We start from the raw sequence: 23780 nt of genomic DNA on the forward strand, positions 1-23780 counted from the left end.
AAAAAAAAAAAAGTAAGATGAAATATTGTAGTATAGTTCTCATTCACCATAAAAATGAAATAAAGTTTTACTACAATAAAACGTAGGAAAGTATTCTGGTACCTACCCAAAGTATCACACAGTATGAAAAAGGAAGTGGTATCATAGTTTAGAAAGGCAGGGCATCTAAGAAAATGTTTTGTATTGTCAACCCCTTAATTCAAACCCTGATGACATGGTAGGACAAAACATGAAGTTACTGTTAACAGATTATAGCACATAACAAAACGGAGTTATGATGGGCAGCAAAGCAATTTAGAGGGTGAACATTTTTCTATATTGTACCTTTCTGTTGCTTGCTCTGAGAATTTCCAAGTCTTTCATAAGAAATGCCATTGTCTTCTCTTTATTTATGTCTGGAGTAACTTGAGAAGGAATCATACATTTATAATGCAAATCATTATTTCTATGGTCCATAATGCTGTAATAAAGAAAATTATTAAACAGTATATATGTGGTTTCTGCTATACAGAATCCATAACCTTTACCCTTCAAATGGGGGAAACAATTTTAATTTTTATAATATGTAAGATTTTATAATTTTTAATTTCTCCTATTTTGCATTGTTAAGAAAATAGTAAGGATGAAAACAGTAAACATGTTGATTTTACAAGATACTAAGAGTTAAATGTGTGGAAAGCATTTTCACAAAAACTATAGCGACACATGAATCAAACTGTATGGGCTATGAATAATAATTCAATTTGTACATTTAATGAAACCTGCAGATTATTTCTCACTTTACTAAAAATGGAAACAATGATCATAATTCTTTCCAATTTACTTGACAGAACATCATATGTTCATTATTAAGTTCAAAACATATTAAACATGAAAATCTATCCCTGTAACATTGAAGGGTAAACAAAAAGATTTTTTTAATGTTTTGTACAAGTGGTTATAAAATGTTTATCACCTCTTTTTTCGTTCACACACTTCTTCTCCAAAAATGTATTCTACTCTGTTCTTTGGTAAAACTATAACTGAGTATTAAAAAGGTAGGAATACATCAATATAGCTACTCTACTATATATTAATGTTCATTATATATCTATTAATTAATTTTGAAGTATATAGAAATATTGTGTCTATACAAAACTCTTAAAATTATAATCTATGGACTTTGTCTAAACTGAAAATATAACCACATCATTCATTGAATTATTTTATAATTAGCAGTATTTTCATTCTATGTAACTAATTATCAAATTGCCTTAGTTCCGTATGTTAAAGTGAGGGTATCACAAAATCAAATCCCGTTATGGGATAGCTAAGTAACATAAATAGATAAAAGCTACAGAATATAAAATAATAAGGAAGTAAATAGGTTAGTATACGGTCCTTCTAAATGCATTTGAATTCATGTAAAGAAAAAATAATGCAACCAAAACCAAAACACATCTATGGGCTGCTTCTATCCTGGAGTTCCCAGTCTTGGGTGCTGATGAATAATATCCCATCGCCCCAAATGATTTCGCTTATATGTGGACTATAGAGAAACAAAACAAAACAAAGGGTGATACAAAACTGAGCCAAAGCTTTGACATTTGACCACAAAACTGAGGCAACCCAGAAAGGAGAGTGACGGGTGGGAGCTGGGGAGGGAGAGGGCCCAGTGGAGCATGGCGGAGGATTACTGGGGCACTGATGGTGGGCATAGTGTGCAAACATACATTTGTAAAGGTTTGAACCTATAACCCCTAAAACAAATACAATGATGTAAACCTTCTTTACCTCAGTAAACATAATTGGGAAAAAAAATAATGCTTTAACAAGTATAGAAGAGTACTTTCAATAAAATATAAGTTCTTATGAGAAAAAAATCTAATTTATATCAACTAACAGTTATTTCCAAATCCACGATGAAAGGTCACAGAAACTAACAGTCAACATATAGAAGTAAAATCGGAGGGTCTTCAAAAGCAGATTGTGCTTTTTTCACTTAGCAACTTAGACACATATAATAATATGAATGCAATGGAAACAGAAAAGAATTAGGTAGATTTGAACCCCCCCACCACCACCACCAAAAATGAATGACAGGTCAAATTTAGCCCACATCAAAAAAGAAGGGCTGAAGACAGAGGAAGAGATGAAGGGAAAAGAAGGAATTCTCCTAATTCTTACGTAGAACTCTGAGGCTGTCTGCACTCACTTGGAGTTTTCAGTAGTGCAGTGAGCTGTCCCATCACCTGGAAAAGGGCTTATGACTTGAAAATTCCTTGAACTCTGCTCTGGCAGTTTTGTCCCCTCATATTTGGCTTCAACAACTAATTCACTGAGATTTTGATTCGGGCTTGCCTTAGAACTCATTGTCCTTTGCTCAGTTGGCTGTGTATTTGTATTTCCCTCTGTAGATTCTTGCTCAAGATTGGTAGGGGCTGTGTCTGTAATTAAAAAACAAGACATATGATATATGAAACATGCTAGCTACACATTAAGTCAGTCAAATGAATGGACTTGTCTCATAGCATTAAGCCTGTACTAGTCTTATTTCTACTGAAAGTAGAAGAGTGCACAGAGTGGTTTTGCTATTAATATTTCCATTTCCAGTCAGTGTGCATTTAGGACAGTTGTTTACAACCCGGCTACTCATTAACTGAGATTCTATATATCCTAAAGTCCAGACCATACTCCATACTAATTAAAGCATAATCTCTTGGAGTGATCAGATGATACCAGTATATAGTAAAGGCTAGGGAGCACTGAGATTATTTTTGTTTTTCTAGTTTCTGAAATATAGGATACAGAAAATTAAATGACTATAATGAAGTGATGATAGACATAGAACTCTGGTATCAGAATGCATTGCTTAGAATTCCACTTTGCCAATTCCACTTAGGCAAGTAATTTTAACCCTTTCATGCCACAACTTTTTGTTTGTAAAACGAGAAGATAAAATGAGTTATTGTGAGAATTAACCGAATTAATAAATCCAAAGCAGTATCACTTTGTGTATGGCACATAAATGTAGCTACCATTTTGTAATCATCCCCATATTATTAAACTAAAAACAATAAAAGGATTGTTTCTATAAATTCTATTTTATGAAACACTATACATTAGGAAATCTATTTTTTGCTACTTGATATCTTATAAAAATTGTTTTAAGCTGTAACTAGTAGATAAAAATTATTTCAAAGGTACATGTCTATCTGACGTTAAGAGTAAAATTTTTTGGGAAAATGACCATATACAAGTACATCAGATAAACTTTACTAGCAAATCAGAGCAATAAGAACAAATACTAGTTCGAGCTAATACTTAGTTATTTCCAAAAGAAATAATTCTTTCAACTTTAAGAAGCAGATGAATCTCAGCTGTCTGCTGTTATTGAGCCCTCCAGCCTCCCAAACCAAAAATCTGTTTGAGATAGAAGATAGTACTTAAAATAAAACAACAATGGGCACTTGGAAATATTCATTCTGTAAGGAGACATTTTTGCTTAAATATATGCTAAAATTAAGTACAGTCAGTTATCAAAGGCCTTATATATATTAATGGCTAGGTAGCTGAAAGCAAGACCAAAAACCATTTTTTAAGTAAGTCACTTTCAATTTCACCTGGAAGGAATGAATTGGGAGAATGTGCTATTATAATAACCTGAGATATATTAAATTTCAAATTTTATTGTTTTTATTTAAAATTTTCTAAAGACTTATTTTTTATTTATTGATTGATTCATGCATGCATACAGACCTGGGGTGTAGGCCAGAGATGGAGGTATAGTGAGAGGATTCACGAGAGTCAAAGTGGGGAACAGAACAGACAGATTGACCAAGTGCACTGCAAAGGGGAGCAGCAGGCAAGACAAAAGAGGTCTGCTGCGCCACATGGGTCACCCCCAGGGCCCAGAATCCAACTCACACTGAGGCAGCTGTGGCTCGCTTGCAGTGCTGTGTCCTAACCAGTAGTGCCACCAGGGAAAGCGCTCTTTTTGTTGTTGTCATTTTATTTTAATATAATAGTTTATTTTTACATCATTTTGTGCCTTTTCCATCTCAGTTGTAATCCCCATGAGCTTCCCATCACCAGATCACTTGTGTGCCATCACCACAGTGCATTTTATATCCCATTTTAAAATATTTATTTTATTTATGTATACAGAACTGGGGTACAGGCCAGAGGTGCAGGGGTGGTGAGAGGATTCACTACAGACAGAGTGGGGAGCAGAGTAGGCAGATCCACAAAGTGCAATGCTGAACGGAGTAGCGGGCAGGTAGGAGAGGTCTGCTGCACCATGTTGGTCATCTCCGGGGTAGGGATTGAGCTCATGCTGAAGTGGCTTTAGCTTCTCAGTGCTGTGCTTTAACCCACTGTGCCACCAGGGAGGGCCCCTATGTATCCCATTTTTTTACACCATTCTCCACCCAGTAAAATGTCTCTGATATACTTTGGTATATAGTTGTTCATTATTATTCCTGCCCCCCCCCCACGCTCCTGCTATGAATGAAACCATCCGGTATTTTTCTTTTTCTTTCTGGCTTATTTAACTAAGCATGATTGGGAAGGCCCTGTTTTAATTCCAGGTATCTCAATATTATTTGTTCTTTGACACTTCAAAACATTTACTTGGTTTGCTTGGGAAGTTCATCAAGCTTCTTTTCCTAGAATGGATTGGTATTATTAAGAATGAAACCCTGACCCTCCCTGGTGGTGCAGTGGGTTAAAACACAGCACTAAAAAGCTTAAGTCACTTCTGCATGAGTTCAATTCCCACCTGCCCTGGAGGAGATCCATATGGCCCGGCAGACCTCTCGTGACCCGACCACTGCTCCCCTCAGCAGTGTACTTCGTCAGTCTGCCTGTTCTGCTCCCCACTCTATCTCTGGTGAATCCTCTCACCCTCCGCATCTCTGGCCTGTACCCCAGTTCTGTATGAATAAAGAAATCTTAAAAAAAATAGAACCCCAAAATTCTCAATGTCATAATTTTATAAATGAATATTAAGGAATATCACTAAATCATTAAGAGATCACTGTTTTTCTAATGCTAACATTGTGAAAGTAAAGAAAACTGTATTTATTGAAAATAATATCAGAATAACATAATGTCACTAGGGACACAACAAAGAACTGTTAGGATCTATACTATCTGCTTAGTATATCTATAGCTCTTTTATATGCCCACTACCAAAGATCAAACTGTATGATCCCTTCACTTCTTGGTAAATCACTGCCCTTTCACCTATGACTGTGCTATCATCTTCACACTCAGAGTATATGTGGGAATTTCCCAATAGGAGACTCTGTTGATCCTTTCTGTATCTCAGCAATAATAACCTCTAATCGTATTTACACAAACTCATCAAGCTCTATCACTCATTTTAATTTACTAATCTTATTTTATGAATATATTCTAATTTAAAGTATATTACTTTATTATTATTATTTTGACATAACAATTTACAACAGTATGTTTGATGGGTATAGGTTCATACCTCTACCAATTGTGTCATTATACTGTATCACCATCAAAATTCCAAAAATCCTCCACTATAATCCAGTCAGTACCCTCCCTGATTTGCTTCCATCCTCTCATACCTTCCCCTCTGGAAGTCAAAGTTATGCCAAGTGTTTAATATTTATGAGAAAATCCATGCATACTGTATGATTTGGCTCTAATCATTTCTGGATATTTCTAACCTTGCTATGCACTAAAAGCTCTCAGATTCCTAACGAATTTTTCATCAAATTTTTTAATCTTGTCCTGAAATTGCACTATCCATACTCTTCTACTCAGATTTAAATTTTTTAGAATAAAGCTGGTTTACAAAATTTTCCTTTCTACCTGCCTGTCATTTGATCAACTATTTTAGCACATGTTTCTTAAAGTCTCAGAATATTCTTCCACTCTGAGATACTGCATTATCCTATCTCAGAATCCTATTATTTGTATAGAAAGTCTGAAACCTCCCCAACTGCCTTATTTAATAATTTATGGTAATGCTAAGGCATGATATGTTCTATGACAAATCCCAGGAAGACAAAGATGAATTGAGACACACACACTCTCTCAAGAGCCATGAGGAACACAATCTAAGAAAATACTTTGAATACATTGTAAAAGAGATCATACCAATGCCAAAGAGACCAAATACAAAATATTCCAGGTATACTGAAGCTCAACTGAAAACAATGGGATGATTTCATGAAGGCTTTTGTTCCTAAACAACAACCCCAGGAGTATGCAAAATAATGAACAGTTAAAAAGGCCTGAATGATTTGCATGATTTTGTGAAGTAAAGGAAAAATGAACAGACTTAAGAGTAAGAAGGCAACTCTTGATCATGTATCTAAAGACAATAAAAATCATCAACACGAAAACCCATGATTCCACAATGTTCATAGTGACATTATTTATAATAGCTAGACCATGGAAGAGTCCGAATGTCTATAACGGGCTACTGGATCAAGAAGATGTGGCATAGTCACACCACTATAAAGGATGAAATGCAACTATTTTCAACAAAATGGAGAAAGTTTGAGAGGAATATTCAAGGCGAAGAAATCAGAAAGGTCAAAAAAAATACTGAACATTTACACACTGATTTGATAAAGTAAAACACTCAAAACCAGTGGACATGGATAAACATCCTGAGGGAGAAGGGAGGACCAAGGAGATACAGGAGATAGCGGTGAATCAGGGAACAAAAAATGAGAACAGAAAGAATAGAAATGGATACACAGGAGATTAAGAACAGTTTAAGGGAATAATCACAAAGATGTTTATTGTACTGAAATGACAAGATGTTAAAGGAGTGAAACTTTCTAAAATGAGTATCATAAAAAGACAAAATTCAAGACAATACATGTGGAAATAGGCAGATGAACTAGACTGATGATGAAGGAGGAGGAAACCAAGGAATTCAGCTAAGTGTCAGCTTTGAGAAGAGTGTAAACATTTCCCAAAATGATAAAACAAAGAAGTAAGAAGATAAATGCAAAAGACTTTATTGACTGCATAAACATACTAGAGAAGTCAAGCCAGGTGAAATTGCTGACAAGAAGTGATGTAGGTAAGTCATTTCTTTCTACTTCCTGTATTTTGAAATAATTCCAGTCTTATAAAAAAGTTGCAAATATAATACAAAGAATTCATAGAGACCATTCACTGAGATTCCCCAATGTTAATATTTTCCCAGACTGGCTTTATTTTACTTAAAAAAAAAAAGTTTTATCTCATGACATATAATTGACATATAATAAACCACACACGAAGTGTACAAATTAAAGTTTATGACATGTATACAACTATAAAATCAGCAACATAATCAAGATGATAATATATATCACCTACAGATATCTGGCTTACTCCATTTTAATCTTTCCTTCTAGGCTTCTATCTTCAAGAAACTACCGAGTTGTTTTCCGTCACTATAGGTTAGTTCATTTTTAGAATTTACTATAAAGAATTAAGTCATATTTTCTTTTTCTTCTGGATTTTTTTTTTCATCAGGACATTAATTTTGAGATCCATTTCTGTTCTCATGTATACCACTGGGTCATCTGATATATTTTCAAATTATTATCTCACTATTTAAATTTAGTTATTTATTCAACTATTGGTGTGATATTATTTTGGAGTTTTGCTACTATTAAAAAACTGTTATGAACAGCTATTTTTTTTTTAAGATTTATTTATTTGTGCATACAGAACTGGGGTACAGGCCAGAGGCTCAGGGGCGGTGAGAGGCTTCACCAGAGACAGAGTGGGGAACAGAACAGGCAGATCAACGAAGTACACTGCTGAGGGGAGCAGCGGGCGGGCCAGGAGAGGTCTGCCATGCCATGTGGTCTCCTCCGGGGCAGGCGGGAATCGAACTCATGCGGAAGCGGCTTTAGATTCTCAGTGCTGTGCTTTAACCCGCTGCGCCACCAGGGAGGGCCACAGCTAGTCTTTTTATAGGGAAATGTGTTTGGGTCAGCTTCACTTGGATCACTAACAAGGAACAGAAATGCTGGGTTATTCTGCTGAGTATAGTTAATCTTTAGAACAATGGGTTTGAACTTTGCAAGTGCACTTACACACCAAAGTGGGTTCTGCATACATGAATTCAATCAATCAATGTTAAGGGGATTGGTCGTGAAACCAATCTCCAACACATACCAAAGGATGCTGCAGTTATTTCTTTGAAGATTCAAAGCTATATATGGATTTTTGACTGGGTGGAGAGGCTGTCAGGGTGACTTACACCCACATTGTTAAGAGCCAAATGTACTGAATGTCTTAAGAAACTTCCAAATGCTTTCTTAAGAGGTTGAAACAATTTACAAGTTTGTCTACAGTATATGATGGTTCCAGTTGTACTGATCTGTCAACACTTGGCATGCATGTTCAGTCTTTTTAATTTTTAGCTTCTAATTGGTTTATACCTAGATATCATTAGGGTTTTAATTTGTATTTTCCTAGTGAATAATGATAGTAAGCATCTTTCAATGGACTTAATTTCCATTAATAATCATCTCTGGCAAAGTATATATTGAAATATTTTGCCCAAGTTTTTACTGGATGTCTTGTTTTATCATTTCTCATTGTTTTATCATTTAATAACCAGTACTAAATGTTGAACACTCTTTATAAATTTTGAAACAATTTTTTTAAATAAAATAATGTGATTTGTAAATATGTCCTGCTATTTGAAGAGTTTTCATTTTCTGAAAGAGAAAAATTTACGTTTATGATTAAAACAAATTCATTATATTTTATGTTTCTAGATTATGTTTTAGTGATCTGAAAAATAAATTTTTCCTATTCACGAATTCCCATCTGAGGGTGAGGGGGATTATTTTACTCAATCTTCTCTATGGTTATATATGGCAAAATCTGGAGACATATACCTTTGTATCTTCTGCATATCCTTTCCTCCCTCCCTTTTCCCCTTTTTCCTTCTTTTCTCCCTTCCTTCCATTCCTCCCTCCACATACAATATTTTTCTGAGGCATTTTGAATAATATTACATTTTGCCCAATTTCCTTTAACTTATTAAAAATTCAACTTAAATTTCTGAGTTAGTATCTTCTCTAATCAACAGAAATTTAATTACTCTTAATTTGGGTTTTAATTATTTTTCCTTAACTCTGTACCCAGTGTTATGAAGTGGTAATGGATAAAATTACTAAAAAATTTAGCTAAGCTGTATTTATATTGCTCAATTATTTAAGAAAAATTCACAACAAAATATAAACATGTATGTCAATAAAAATGCAACAAAAAATGAAGCTATGCTTCTTTTTTGCATACTGTCAATTAGAAAGATAAATGTTTATAAGAACATTCACTCTGACTCAAACTCTTTCTAGACAGATAAAAGCTTAAACTGCAACTATTACCTAATATGGTCAAAAATTAACAAGAATGCAAAAGTAATGTATATCATTAAAAAATAAATGCCAAAATTATTGATGCTTCTCTCTCATATATTTTGAAATGGCAACTCTACAATCTCTTTAGTAGTCTGCTGCAGTGTTTCATCAAAGACAGTGTTAACTGTTCTATCAGTCTGACTAACAAAATTAGTACTATTTAAATTCATTTCTCCAAATAGAATAAATTATCAATCTCTTCATAATTCGTGAATCTATGGCCTAATTTTCTTTTCCCAGAGTTAAACAAAAGAAATTTTTAATGATGTCCATAAATTTCTGTTTATTTGCTTTTCTGAACATAGTATATTTTCTATACAAGAATGTGATCAATTGAAACAAAAATTTCCTAATTTTTGCTACTACTGTTTAATGCTATCATTGCCTTGCAATTTTATCCTGTGACCAGTTGTAAATGATGTAAAGGAAAAGAAGACATTTCTCAAATGTCATTTATTACTAAAGCTAGAGATAATTTATTCACCTGCATAAAATGCATGGATTTAATAAAGTTTTTTTTTAATCTTTACATATATATGCCTAGGTGAGATGCATTATATGCTCTGAACACCCTGCATTTTATAAGTGATTTTTTTCATGCTGTTTCCCATGGACCATTTTTCATGAGCTAACAAATTCTCCCTTTACTTCTGGAGATATCACTACTGTCAGCTGTCTCAATGCTAGGGCTACTATTAAAATTCTCAATTTCTTAGTCCTGAAACCTAACAATATTATGCCATTTCCTATCCCAGGAAAGAATTCTCTATGATCCTCTATAAGTTCAAATCTCTGGACAATTACACATTAGTTAACGTATAATATACCCAATTAAATTGATGCTACCCAAGAAATCATGACTTATACCCAAAAATAACTGTTATTTCACAACTACCATACAGAAGTGAGGAAGTGGCTAGAATCAAATAGGGATTCTTAAAGGCTGGGAAATTCTGTTCTGTCTGGCTTTGTAAATAGTTTGTGACAACTGGTATCTGTGTAAACGGATTTGATGGTCCCCTGGGGGGTCAATACTGTTTACAGAGCTGTTTCTTCAGAGTGGTTGAGCTAGAATTGTCTCCAGGGATCCTTACTGATGTTACTCAAAATAGCAACATCCCAGCTACCTGGGAACTCAGGGGGCAGAAAAGAAAAAGGGGAACAGAAGTACTACAAGTAAGTACATTCAAGTAAATGGACCTTTTATTCCTCAAGATACAGGTAAAAATGTTTACAGGTAAACATTTAGGGGCATTCATATTTAAAAATGAATCACAAAGAACATGTTTGGTTGATGTGTCCCTGGCACTTGCTAACATAATTGGTCATCACTTCTTTTTTTTATAATGCTATTACTTACACTGTAGCATCTGACGTTTTTAATATATTGAAATCCTTATACTTATTCATTTTTTTTTGTTTGTATATATCACCATCATGTTGTAATAAAAGCAACACACTATAACAAGAACCTCAAATGGATGACTTGTACTATTATATAAGAGTGTAAATTTGATATGATAATGAAATACTATAGCAGTCTGACATTAAACAAAGATATCATTTCTGAGTATTTCTAAATAAACACTAAATTCAACCTAAACAGAAAAATAGTGGCTCATAATAATTTCCACCAATTTCCTCAGTAAATTAGAGTACCTATTTATGTTTATATATAAGTATTATTTATTGTCTTTACTAAATATTTCTATTTGTTTCTTTCCCCTTTGTTCTGGGGGGGAGGGTTAGTTTTCTATATAGGTACACAGATAGGCTTTCTTCCTAGAACCTAATAGAAAAAGACATTACAAACTTCTACTGTATCACAGAGGTCCCATCTGATATGATTATGTACAAGAGAAAAGTTTAGACCTAAGTAGACACAAGCATATTTAGATCTCCCAAGCAGAACCACAGTGCATTCACTCTACAAACTGCAGGGTTTGGATTCTGGGGCTATCACAAAGCCGTATGACCTTTAACAAATTGCTTAACCTCTCATCAATTTCCCTATCAATAAAAGTACATAATAACAGCACCTATCTCACAATGTTGCTTTGAGGATTAAATTATATGAATTCTTGGAAAAGTGTCAGGATGGAATACACAATAAATTTTACTTGCTATTATCTGCAAAAAAAATGCCTTGGTGAAAGCAAGATTTTCTTATTAAAATATAAGATAAATAAAATGTATAAGGGCATTTCTTACAAATATATTAGCAGACATGGAAATGGAAAATAAAATGCTACTTTATTCCTATAAGACACATACACTAGAGAAAAAATGCTTAATAAAGTTAATATGTGTAATGAATACATAATGGCTTAATAAAGTTGGTACAACATGAAGAAGTTATAGAATCGGAGGGATTTCAAAATTTAGAAACCCTGACAGGGAAAGAAAATTTAATCTCACTAAAAGAAAATTAATACTATTTTTATAAATTGAATCACATGACAGAAAAATTAAACAGCATGTTTTTCTGACATAATTTGAGTGCTCACTCTACTGGCACTTCATATTACACACACACAGGATCTTGTAGATCACAGGCACTTATCCTTTAGAGATTCTAAATTAGGAGTCACAGGAAATTAGGTAACATTTTTGAGTATTTGACTTAGAAAATGCAAACATGTTACTTGCATAGTGTGTAGTCTCGGGAGTTTTTTTAATTTATCTGGGTTGTTTTGGCTTGAACAGTCATAAAAGGGAAAAAAAAAAGAAGTAAAACTTTCATTTTCATTGTTCTGCATACTCACTGACCACATTTCAAGTGCTCAAAGCTACTTATAGCCTGTGGCTACCATGTTAGAAAGCAGTGTATTTAGAGAGAATAAATAGAGTAAAAAAAAAAAAATGGGAGTGTTGGCTTAGAAAAGCTAAAAGAAACTGAAAATATTGAAGTAAAGTTTCATAAAGATTTATAAAGCTAGAAAATCATGAAATTTATCAATATCATATAATGTATTCATTTGGAGGCAAAGGTTAAATATTCAAAATAAACTACATCCTTACATTCCTATACATGGATGTGTATCTAAATAAACAAGTCAAAAAGAAGTGATAAGTTATTTTATCTTTAATTAAAATAATTCAATGACCATATTCAATACCAAGTTTCAATTTATCCTATGATTGATTGGTCATGGATCATCACTGAATTTTGTTGCTCTTTTATAAAAAATAGCAATTCAAAGTGATGACACTACATCTAATTTATAAAAAAAAAGTTTGTTTGCTTCATGCAATATGAAACAGTCATAAGTACATCATATTCATTCTATTGGGAAAAAGGACAGACTTCTAAGTGCTCTGTTTTATCATAATGTTTCAGCTTCAAAATTTTAACATCTTTGATAATATGAAGGTCATGAATACAGTATAATAATATAAAGCTTTGTAAAACTATGTCACTCTTAAAATCATTACAAATATTATTCACACTGAAATTGTTGTGAAAATTTGATTAATGAAATAATCATCTTTATTTTTTCCCCCAATGAGATGAATTTTTTTGGCTACTATGTATTCCTAGAATTTTCTGGCTTTCTCAATTTTTTTCTTATTATAAGAGTAATTTATACAAAGCAATTTTAAAAAGTGGATGAACTAGGCAAATCATAAATGTCCCCAAATCCAAATAAAACAGGTTTCCTATATTTTCTTAGTATGAACACATACCAACTATATATGAACTAAACAATTTTATAAATCATGCATGGGAGGAAATCTTTGCAATAATAAGTGTAAAGTGAAAAAACAGTTTTTTGGTATATATGCTTCTTCATTTTATTTAAGAGTACTTTTAAATTTGGAAAACAAAATAGAAGAATTATCAGTGAGATACTAAGTGGAAATCACTGAAAACACAATGTTAGTTCTAATGGATGGATGATTGTGTTTGGTCTTTTGAAACTTTGAAGTATAGGTAAGTCTTGATCACACAAATTAATAAATCCTAAAGCTGGAGTTAACAATAACCATTACACCCAAATTCTGCAGCTTAGCCCAGCCAATTTTTCAAAAGGTCAGGTTGTGAACTGGAGAAGATCAGGGAGGTCCACTGCATAGCTTTGTTGCCAGGCATCTCTCGTCTGGATTGTTGCAGGCATTTATTAGTATTCGTCAGCAGACTCAACAGAGCAAACAAGAAATTCAAGCACGAATAATAAAATGAAATGCTGCTATATAACCCTTTGTCATTCAGCAAATATGGGACTTTTTAGCTACATTGTTCCTAAACCTGGGTTACTACTTTAATTTTTCTCCACAGTGCTGACTGAATGAGTATGCATGTGTGTTAAATGCAGAGCTCCCCTAACAACTGCAGGACTGCCATTTAATCTGTTGGTAGATGGACCATTTCCTGTGGGAACCCTAGCTATGATTTCCAGATCCACCAAATAAATCTCAGATTAAGATTCCAAATGAAACCTGCCTTTGGCAGATAAAAAATGTCAAGATGGATATAAACAGTAAAATTATAAATTATCTAGGTGTTGCATGACAAACCAATGTTCAATTTTTTTTGTTGACATGTGCCCAGATATCAAAACTATATGAGACATTCATCAAATGTCACACTTTCATAATATTGGAGGCATCATTAAAACTGTTTGACTAAGGACCTCAAAGTGTTTAAGCAGTAGCTCAAAAGTATATTTGTGCAAAGTAGAAGAATAAATTTACATATCAGCAGCAGCTCATAAGGGATGGGTAAATATTCTGTTTATCTCTCATTGTAATTCAGGTTACTTTAAATACAAGGTTTTAGGAAATCATTATACACTATATGGAATCATTACATAACTTTCTATGCAAATGATGTGTATTTTATTCAAATTCACCATTTGTTTCTCCAAGAGAAAAAAAAAAATCAAAGGCATAAAACGAAAAGGTAGGGACTCCCATTTCATTAATCAACTGTGACACTATACCAGTGTCTTGTTAGTCAGTTATACTATACACCTCCTGTTAGTTAGAAGTTTTAACTTAAAAAAAAAAAAAAAAACAGGCATTAAATACCTGAGACAATAAAAGCCTGAGAAAAGTAAATTTGTTTTTTCTTATAATGTGTTCATTTCAAATGACTTGGGGGAGGTGCAGAGACTTTAAAGAAAAAGGTAATAAAGGACCAATATAGAACATCTCAGAGAGCAAATGGCCTATTAAAAATGCAGAGGAAGTCTCTGATGCTAGTCTCTCTCTTGCATTCTCAGGAGATCAAGGACTGCTTTTTTAATGAAAATTTCTTGTTTTGTCTTTGCTCTTCTTACCTGGAATAATGCAGCCTTGTCCTGGTCTTAAACTCTATATTGGTTGATTATAAAATACAGGCAATGAGGATTTCTGAAAAGAAACAGTCAGATTTATTGAACTGAAATCATTACTTTTTAAATTTAAAATTCTTAAAAGTAAACGAGTCAAAGGTTGTAGTGACTCCAAATTTTGCCAATACGTGATTTTTTTAAAGAGTCAAAATCCAACTAACCTACTTAAAATACAAATTCTTTCAAGTTATGAATTCTTTATACTTACATTAATTTTTAAAAGGATACAAAATACTCCATATTCCAAGTATAAAATTAATACATAAGCCCAAATTCTTAGGACTACGTATGGTCTTTCCTATCTTACTTTCTTCAGTACATGTCATTGGTTCAAGATCAAAAATACTAAGAAGATTCCACGTATCCTAAGTTGTTGGAAATTATATTATTATGAATTTTTTGAATAGAAAAGGGAAAATTTTCGAAAACAAGATATTAAAAAAGGAAATAAGAACTGTGGCTTAATTTCACTCATTTTTATATAAAAAATGCTCAAATTAATAAACATTACTGTTTGGGTTCATCAAATTATGCAATGTACAAGCAGTGATACTGTATGAAAAAGGAGAATTTAATTTAAAATATTTAATTAGCAAAAACTAACATTTCACGTCTATAATTTTATCAATATGAACTAATCACTTTTAACTTCTCACACACTGGCATCCTGATATTAAAGTGCTAAAAGAAGGTTTACTATGTGAAAACTAGAATCATTCAAAAAATAAAAATGAAATTCAAATCAGGAGTGTCAAAATAATTATTTTATCTTACTTCAAATTGGCACACTTTACCACTTGGGTTACCTGTTTTACTTAAAAAAATACAGATCAGAATATCATTAATTTAATTCTTGAGACTGAAATAATCTATGCAATCAATTTTGAAATTTTGTAGTCTCATTTGTTCTTTTTGATTTTTCATATTCTCCAAGAAAAAACAAAGCACAAACGGCAGAACACAAAAGAAAAACAGCATTAGAAATTTCTCCCAAGGAAAATATTGTTCCACAGACACTAAAACTTGGACTTCTTGGTGACTCCCCACCAAGTGTTTATTGAACTGCCAGATTTATTTATAACTAAAAGTAGCATAAAAATGTAGTAGATAAAGTCACATCAAGTCCCACTTTACAAATTAGACAGTCAACCTAGACGAACTGTGTAAATGGCCATAAGTTCAGTTCGCTCACTAATGTATATTGATCTAGATCTCCAAATTCAGCAAAATACCTATGTATAGTAAGGACTTTACAGTAATCATACTACGGTGACAAATGCAGTACATGATGAAGACCATGATAGTCACCTTAAATATGATGAAAAGAAATTCTAACTTCTGGAAAATTAAATAAACAAAATTTGTATTTTAAATATGTTCCAGGAAGTGATCTGGCACAAAAGGAGCAAAATCAGAAATGAAGGTGGATTTTTACTTATGAGTTTAGAATCTTCAGGATGGAAAATTTAAAATGAAGAAAAAAAAACAAAACAACTTTAATGTTTAAGTATGTTATTTTATATTTTTTATTATTTATATTTTTAAGACCACAAATAATGTAATCATGTAAAAGGGCCTGCATATTAAGGTTTCCTTAAATCAAATAAATAAATAAATAAAAAGTCACAAGTTAGAGAAAGAGAGGATCATACCAATAGTATAGAAATATAGGGGAAAGGTCTTAATAAAAAAAATAGTTACCAAATTTCATACTTCTGTGTCACATACTTATGTGATAAAAATTATCATTTTTATAAAATGAAGGACCAAAGGGGTAATGAGAATTCTCCTTGAAGAGTATAGTTTGAATTGATATAAAACTGATCTTTAAATTTTATAAAAATAAAATAAATAAAGGGCCCTATTATCTCACAAACATTTCCCCCACTAAGAAATAATGGGCAGGTTCATCAGTTACAGCAAATGGACAATTAAAGGTGGGGATAGTAATAGTGTACATGTATAGGGGTAAGAGTTATAACGGGAACTCTGCACTTGAGCTCTATTTTGCTGTGAACTTGATACTACTTTACAAAATAGTGCCTGTTTAAACTGCCAAAAAATAAAAGCAAAAAATATAATTGATGGTATACATTCACAAGTTTGAATGAATTCATACTGTAATGATGAATCTCAAAACACAGTTCATAACAAATGTTATAACCAGTTAGAAAACTAAGTTGTCCTTGTAAACATTTCTTTTATTCTGTTTCTCTACTGAGGTCATTCATCTCAAAGTTAAAAAAAAAGATCCAACTTATCTTAGTAAGTGTATTTAAAATAAGAGAATTTAAAAAAATCAAAATAGTATAACTTCAACCATTATTCAAGAGTTATCCTTAGCATTTCCTCTAGAAATGAATCAATCCTTGTTGGCTAGCTGCCAGTAAATTTAAAACTACTCTGAAATATTCTAGTAAGAAGCTGCCAGGAGTCTATTAAGTTAAGGCCCATGGAGATAAATAGTAAATTTAATCAGACCTCAGACATGTTTTTCTTTAACTACTCTATGGCAAATGGAAAATAAAAAATGCATGTTAAACCCAATTCAACCTTGCCAAAAGGAAAGGGCACACATGCAATGACACTAGTCTGAAGATTTTTACTACAATTAGGTTTTCTAAACAAACAAAATTAAGATTTTACCCAAAATAAGTATTTTTGATTTTGTATAATACTGATCAAGTATAATAAGATATATTACACTTTGGAAAATCAAATTACCAGTGATACTATAAGCACCGTATTTGAAGAGAATAGACTTATAAAATTAAGAAATAGTGTTCAATAATGTAACTTGTGTTTCAAAATAATTTTGAAACTTTTTTTTATGTCCTTACCTTTCATAGATCTATGGAATAACAATGACAACAATCACCACTATTTATTTAGGTCCCTTAAAATGTCCACAGTGTTTTTGGTAAGCACCTGTAAAGACTATTACCATCATGTCATTAGTAAAAATAACTACTTGCTATGGCCAATAGATATTAGTAAGCTAATTTTCTGTTACAGACATTATAACAGGTATTTTACATACACAATCCGTAATCTTCACATCAGTCCTAAAGGAATTATCACACTATCACCCTATTCTATACAAAGGAAAAGTCAGCTTAAAAAAAATGTATGAAGCTTGGACCCAAGTTCAGGTAGATGGTAAGCAGATTAAAAACCTGAAACCCAGGTCCATCAAGCACCTAAGCTGGTTTTTATTTACTATAATATTTTAAATGCATTGGTTCTCCAGTACAATTTACCTTCTACTCTAACACACAAAAACACACTGTATTACTTATTTAAGGAAAATATACAGTTACCTCCTAAGAAGCCAACTGTTCAATTGAAGTTCTGCAATTTATCATGACATATTTTCAGAACCTTGAACTTTAAGGAGTGTGACATCAAAATACGTTGGGAATCATTTTTTTTTTTCCCCTACCAGTTACCTTTCTGGTAGAAATAGATGTTCATCCTATGTAACTTGCCATTTCTTTACTTTCTGCTTTAAAAATAACAGTTTACGAAAATGTTATGACCCTCTATAGTTGGGTTTTAGTCACAAGGACCAAAGGACTTTAAAAGTATAAATGTTTCTTCTATAATCTTTTTATAGATGTCTATGCTGATAAAGTGTCTGAAAATTATGCAATAGTTTTAGATTGAATTTTATTACCGAATAGATGAATAAAGGGTAAAAAAGAATGCATACTCTGTGAAAAGAAAGCAAAATGAAATCAATAATAAAAGGCTAATGGTGGCACACAAGTTCCAAATACCAAACAAAAATAAACAGTATTACAAACTAGTTAATCAGTTGTTTTTTGCTAGATTTTAGTCTTCTTTATTTTGTTAAAGTAGAAAACCAGAAGAATCAGGGTGACAAAAGATTATTGCTACTCCAATTCTTAAAAAAGAGGACAGTTGCTTTTTACTTAAATCCAGTAAGATAAGTTTCTTAAAACATTTGCGCACCTCTAATATACTACGACAAGTAAGGACTCTATTATCACAAGCAGTGCTAGAAGTGGTTTTTCAGCTTTCAAATAAGTTCTTTCAACATTCAAATAAGTTATAAGAATTAGAATCATGATGACTTTTTAAGATTAAGAGAAAACAGTTTAAGGACACATTCAGATCTAAATTGAGATAACACGTAAGAGAAAAATAACACTGTGCATAAAATACTTTAAATATAATTTCCTAAAATAATAAACCTAAAAATAGTGTTAAAGAAAGTCATAAAGTTGAAAGGTTTCTGTCTGAAGCTTCCTCAAGCTGAGTGATTCTAGTCATCTTTTACTTTCAATCGGTAAAATATTTACAATATAGTGGAAAATATTTAATTAGAGTAGACACAATAACCTTTTTTAACCTTTCTTAGGGAACACTGACCCCTAAAGGATCTAAATTTAAGTAAGTTTTACAATACTCTAAATTTTACTGGCATCTAGACCTCACTTCTACCTGTACTACTACAGGTAACTACTTTTGACCAAAACATTTATTCATACATAATATGGAAACTATTCCTAATGTACTACTGTATATGACAAAACAACTAGATAAATAAAACCAACAAAATCTGATATAAAAATATCCAAAAACATACCCTACTATTCCTAATAAATACTCCTGAGAAATTTCTGACCTCCGTGCCTGTTTTCTTACATAGTTAAGTAAATAATAGGTAAAGGCTTAAAAAAAAAAAAAAAAAAAACCTAAACAACCAATCTAATAACAACTTTTTCTTTCAGCATGTTGATTTTAAGTAAGTCTTTCGATTATACCAGTTCATTTTCTTCCTTATTAAGAAGAGAAAATAACTGAAAAATAGGAGGTTTTTACCAAATGACTACTTCAGAAGAAGGTAGAAATGACACTAGTGCTCAAAAGGCAACACTTGCTCACTTACCCAACTATTTCTTCCATCAGTTTAAAAATTTGACTCACTCAGGGTTTTTTTTAACTACTTAAAGAAACCCTGACATTGTACATAGAACGTCTTCACCCTTACTACCTACCAATCTCAACTTTGCATTCTCCAGACTATAATGACAAAAAAATCAAGAACAATGTAAATCTGTTGTATTCTATACTTAATCAAATCTTTGACTCCAAACATTTCAGCAGTGTTCTACAACAGTGCTAGGAAACAAATCACCACTTTAGCACTTATTTTTTTAAGATGATGCAGGCATCTATCCATATGTTTTAGCTAGATTAAACTAGCTCAGTTATTTAAAAAATAAGGAAAGAAATATTAAGTAACTAGTTGAGAACAGACTACAAACATTAGTGTAAAGCAGAGCTTGGAAAAAATTTGTGCCTTATGATTAATTCAATGAACCTTGATAACAAAAGGATGGCCATTTGAGATTTGACTGTTTAAACACCTCAGTTATTACAAAACTCAATTTTATTTCTTAATAATGTTTCATTAATAGGCCATTATATAAAGGAATGTCTTATTCCTATTTCCATTGTCAAAAACTTGCCTGTAAAATGCAAATTTTCTTAATGATGTTTCAGTCACGTTTATTGCAATCTGCCTCCTGCAAATTATTTATACACCTATGTCTTCACATCTAAAACTATGCTCGCTAAGTATCCTAGAGCTTCAGCAACCCCCTTCCTTAACATCTTTCCTGGGTATTCTACATTTATGAGAAGTATTTCCTCTACAGTCCTTAGTGCTTTACATATATTAAAAATAAGTCCTTTGGTTCCTTAAAGGTCTTTTGTCTATAACTTGAACAACACAACTTTTACTACAAAATGATAGGGAACATAAGCAACACAGTTCTCAGTATTTAGTTCTTCTTTTCTTATTTTGTACATAAATCAAGTAAAACTACTTGAGTTCTTCATAGGAAGAGTGTTTGCTTATTTACATAAGTGAATAAAAATGGCTAAAACATGTCAGTTCCCAATTTCATATATATCTATCCTTTTTACTTAAATATAGTGTACCAAAGTAAATAGTCTCAAAGTCCACTCATTAAAACTATTAACTTAACATAAAAAATTAACTATCATACTCAGATATTACTTGCTATTATTACTTTATACCCAATTTAATCAGTTACTGGATTCCAAACTCTATAATATGCAGCAAAGAGTCACACACAAATAAAAGGGTTGCTAGTAGCAGGCATAAACTGTAAGAAAATTTACAAATGTGTGAAGATAAACAAATGTAGAAATCAGAAAAAGTTAAACTCAAAAAGCACAGCATCTTCTCATACCTCAAAAGAATATGTAACTATGGTCTTTTAGTAGAATAACAGTACAGTCCCCAAATGTCTTTAACCTGAAAAAAGGTAACAATATAGATAATATTTGGTGAAAAAAACCTTGTTTTAGGAAAAGAAATACAAAATCAGAGAAGTATGGAGTGCTATGCTGACAATCATATGTTTTAAGTTTAAATTTAAAGTTTAGAGAACATAAAAATGATGTACAAATGTATAAATCTTCACCTATATGTAATTCTATATTCAGAATGATTCATTTCCCAAGGATACCAAGGATACTAGATTTGTAACATTTTACTGTTAAGAGATCTCAATTAAAAAACTATTATTACTATTATTTTAGAAACTTCCTGGTGGTATAGGGACTATATCTCAACACTCTATCACTGCTGTGATCTGAGTTTGATCCCCAGCCATGGAGCTGACCCACATGGCACAGCAGACCTCTCCTGACTTACCTGCTACTCCCCTCTACAGTATATTTTGGTAGATCTACCTGTTCTACTCCTCAGTGTCTCTTGTGAATCCTCTCACCTAAATCCCACTTCTTCTACGCATAAATAAATAAGTAAATTAAAAAAAAAAAGACCAGTATTATTTTAAACCTCTCTAAATAACTAGTATTGTTTTAAATGTCTCTCTATAGAGTATCTCTACTGCCCTGCCTAATCATCTATTTTTCTCAGGCCATCTCTCAGCCCGTCTGTTCTTCAAATTGTGTTTCTATTTCCGCTCACTCTTTCCTTTAGCCTGTGCATCTCTGTGGCTCTGACTCTGCTTCAGGTCTCTCTCTGTCCACAGTCTCTCTTCATGGCTCTGCTACTGAGTCTCTCTGACCTCTCTACTTCCAGCTTTTTCCAGGTATATCTGTCAGTGTACATGTCTCTACACATGGCTCTGTGTCTGTATGTATCTCCATATTTCTCTGTGTTCATGCATCTCTCCGTGTGCATTTCCTTCTTTTTCTCTCCATGCACATGTGTTTATCTTCTGATCTTCTCTTTCTGTCAGTGGCTCTTACTCTGTGTATCTCTTTCTCTATATGCATGTGCACAGCTTTTTCCTGTGTGCATTGTTTTGTGTGTCTTTTCGTCTCTTTTGCAGTGTGTGCCCCCTTCTGTGTGTAGGTGTGCGAGAGCGTGCATGTGTGCTTGCTTGCCTCTGACTAATATATTGGTTAAAACAAACATACTTCATTCAGTGCCTTGAACTAGCACAACACCTGGGGTTCGGTATTAATATCTTAAAAGTCCTTACCTTTTGACCAGTCCTCCATTTGCACTTCTATTCTTGTTTGCTCTGGCAATGTCTCTGGTTTTTGCTCGAAGATTTGAAGCTAAAATAAAGTCAACCCTAGATAAATAAACTTAAAACAATATAGCAGAACACACCTAAAACTTGTATTTGTTTAACAAGGAATTTAAAGGATAAATGGTTTCCTAAAATATTTATACTGGAAAAATTAACTATGCATATTAGTAATTGAAATTAAATCTTTTTTCTCAGAAAAAAGATTCTTCCCCTCACATATATATTTTTAGTTAACACAATCCAGTGTAAACATCTAGAAACCATTAAATTATATAACTTAAATTATACAACTATAAAACTTCAACAATTTAAGAAAAATCATTTTTACTGTCATAAATTAAAATTAAAAATTATTATGTATTGATTTGAATTTATAATGTATATTTTCATATTAAACATTTCATACATGTAGGAGTAATTTAAGAAACTATCTAATTCTTTAAAAAAAACAAAGATTATCATCAAAGTGGGAAATTATTGGTGTTCTCTCATGCTTTTGGTTTCTTAATAAACATGGTGAAAGCTATGCAAGTTTTTTTGACACGCTTTTAAAGAGAATAAAATTAGATTTACCTCACAGCAAGAACTCTGCGTTCTTTAAAAAGTCCTTAAATAAAGCTGTAGTAAGCTTCTCCTTTTCCAATTTTCTCTAAATATGTTGATCTGGAGTTGGCAATTTTTTTCTAAGTTCTCCTCATTTACTTTTGGATTAGCTGAAAATATAGGACGTTATTAATATCAAAGAAATATGTTCCAGTCAATGAAGCCATTTCCCTACATATTGCCCAAAAAGGTTAATAATAATTGCAGTCTTTTAATAAGAGATTCATATAGCAAGACATGTAGAAAATACAGTCTTTAATAACCTCTGGAGTATTTTAAAACATGTCTTATAGGCCTTAATGTGCTTAGTAATATACTATTTAAAACCATAATTTTATCCCTTTGCAATATACAGTCACTCTTCCTCATCATTTACCCAGCTAATGAATGCCAGCAATTAGTAAAATGTAATCCCATTGCACAATCATTTTAATGCTTTTAGCACTCAGAAAAGTAAACACCAAATTAATACTGCTCAAGCCATATCAGATCCTAGTTGGAAGCAAGCAATTATAGTTCAGCTCCTCAGGTGTAATTAAATGATTGGAATGATTTAGTTCCATAAATGCAAGTTAATTCATAAGCAAGCAACAAATATACTGGGAGTAATTACAAGAAACATTGACAGTCTAAGCAGGGCTAATTCTTTCAGGAGCCTGACATAGTAAAATGCTGCCCTCTCCTGGACATATAAGTGAGTATTTCAGAATCAAAACATTACCTTCCCCAAACCCTATATTTGACAAGCAACTAGAAAACAAATAAATGAATAAATAATACATCAGTATGATTCCACTCTTTATATTTATATATATATATATATTTATATAAATATAAATATAAATATTTATATATAAATATAAACCCCA

At 32.2% G+C, this 23780-nt stretch overlaps 1 protein-coding gene across 4 annotated transcripts in view; it reads right to left on the reverse strand.

Annotated features, from left to right (window-relative positions):
• Positions 1–23780, reverse strand: part of MIPOL1 (mirror-image polydactyly 1) — a 245081-nt gene that overhangs the window by 181388 nt on the left and 39913 nt on the right. For 2 of the 4 annotated variants that reach the window (XM_012724721.1, XM_012724722.1), the window contains 4 exons: positions 22882–23021; positions 22255–22333; positions 2195–2426; positions 325–460 (listed from right to left, as the gene is read on the reverse strand). In XM_012724721.1, the coding sequence (XP_012580175.1) occupies positions 325–460; positions 2195–2426; positions 22255–22273 (387 nt within the window). In that variant the 5' untranslated portion in view covers positions 22274–22333; positions 22882–23021. Of the gene's footprint in view, positions 1–324; positions 461–2194; positions 2427–14686; positions 14760–17580; positions 17620–22254; positions 22334–22881; positions 23022–23780 lie in introns of those variants that run through there. The other 2 variants (XM_012724723.1, XM_004681923.2) reach the window with 2 other exon arrangements.

This window comes from Condylura cristata, unplaced genomic scaffold (assembly GCF_000260355.1).
Source record: "Condylura cristata isolate star-nosed mole 26May11 unplaced genomic scaffold, ConCri1.0 scaffold00013, whole genome shotgun sequence".
Classification (NCBI taxonomy): domain Eukaryota; kingdom Metazoa; phylum Chordata; class Mammalia; order Eulipotyphla; family Talpidae; genus Condylura; species Condylura cristata.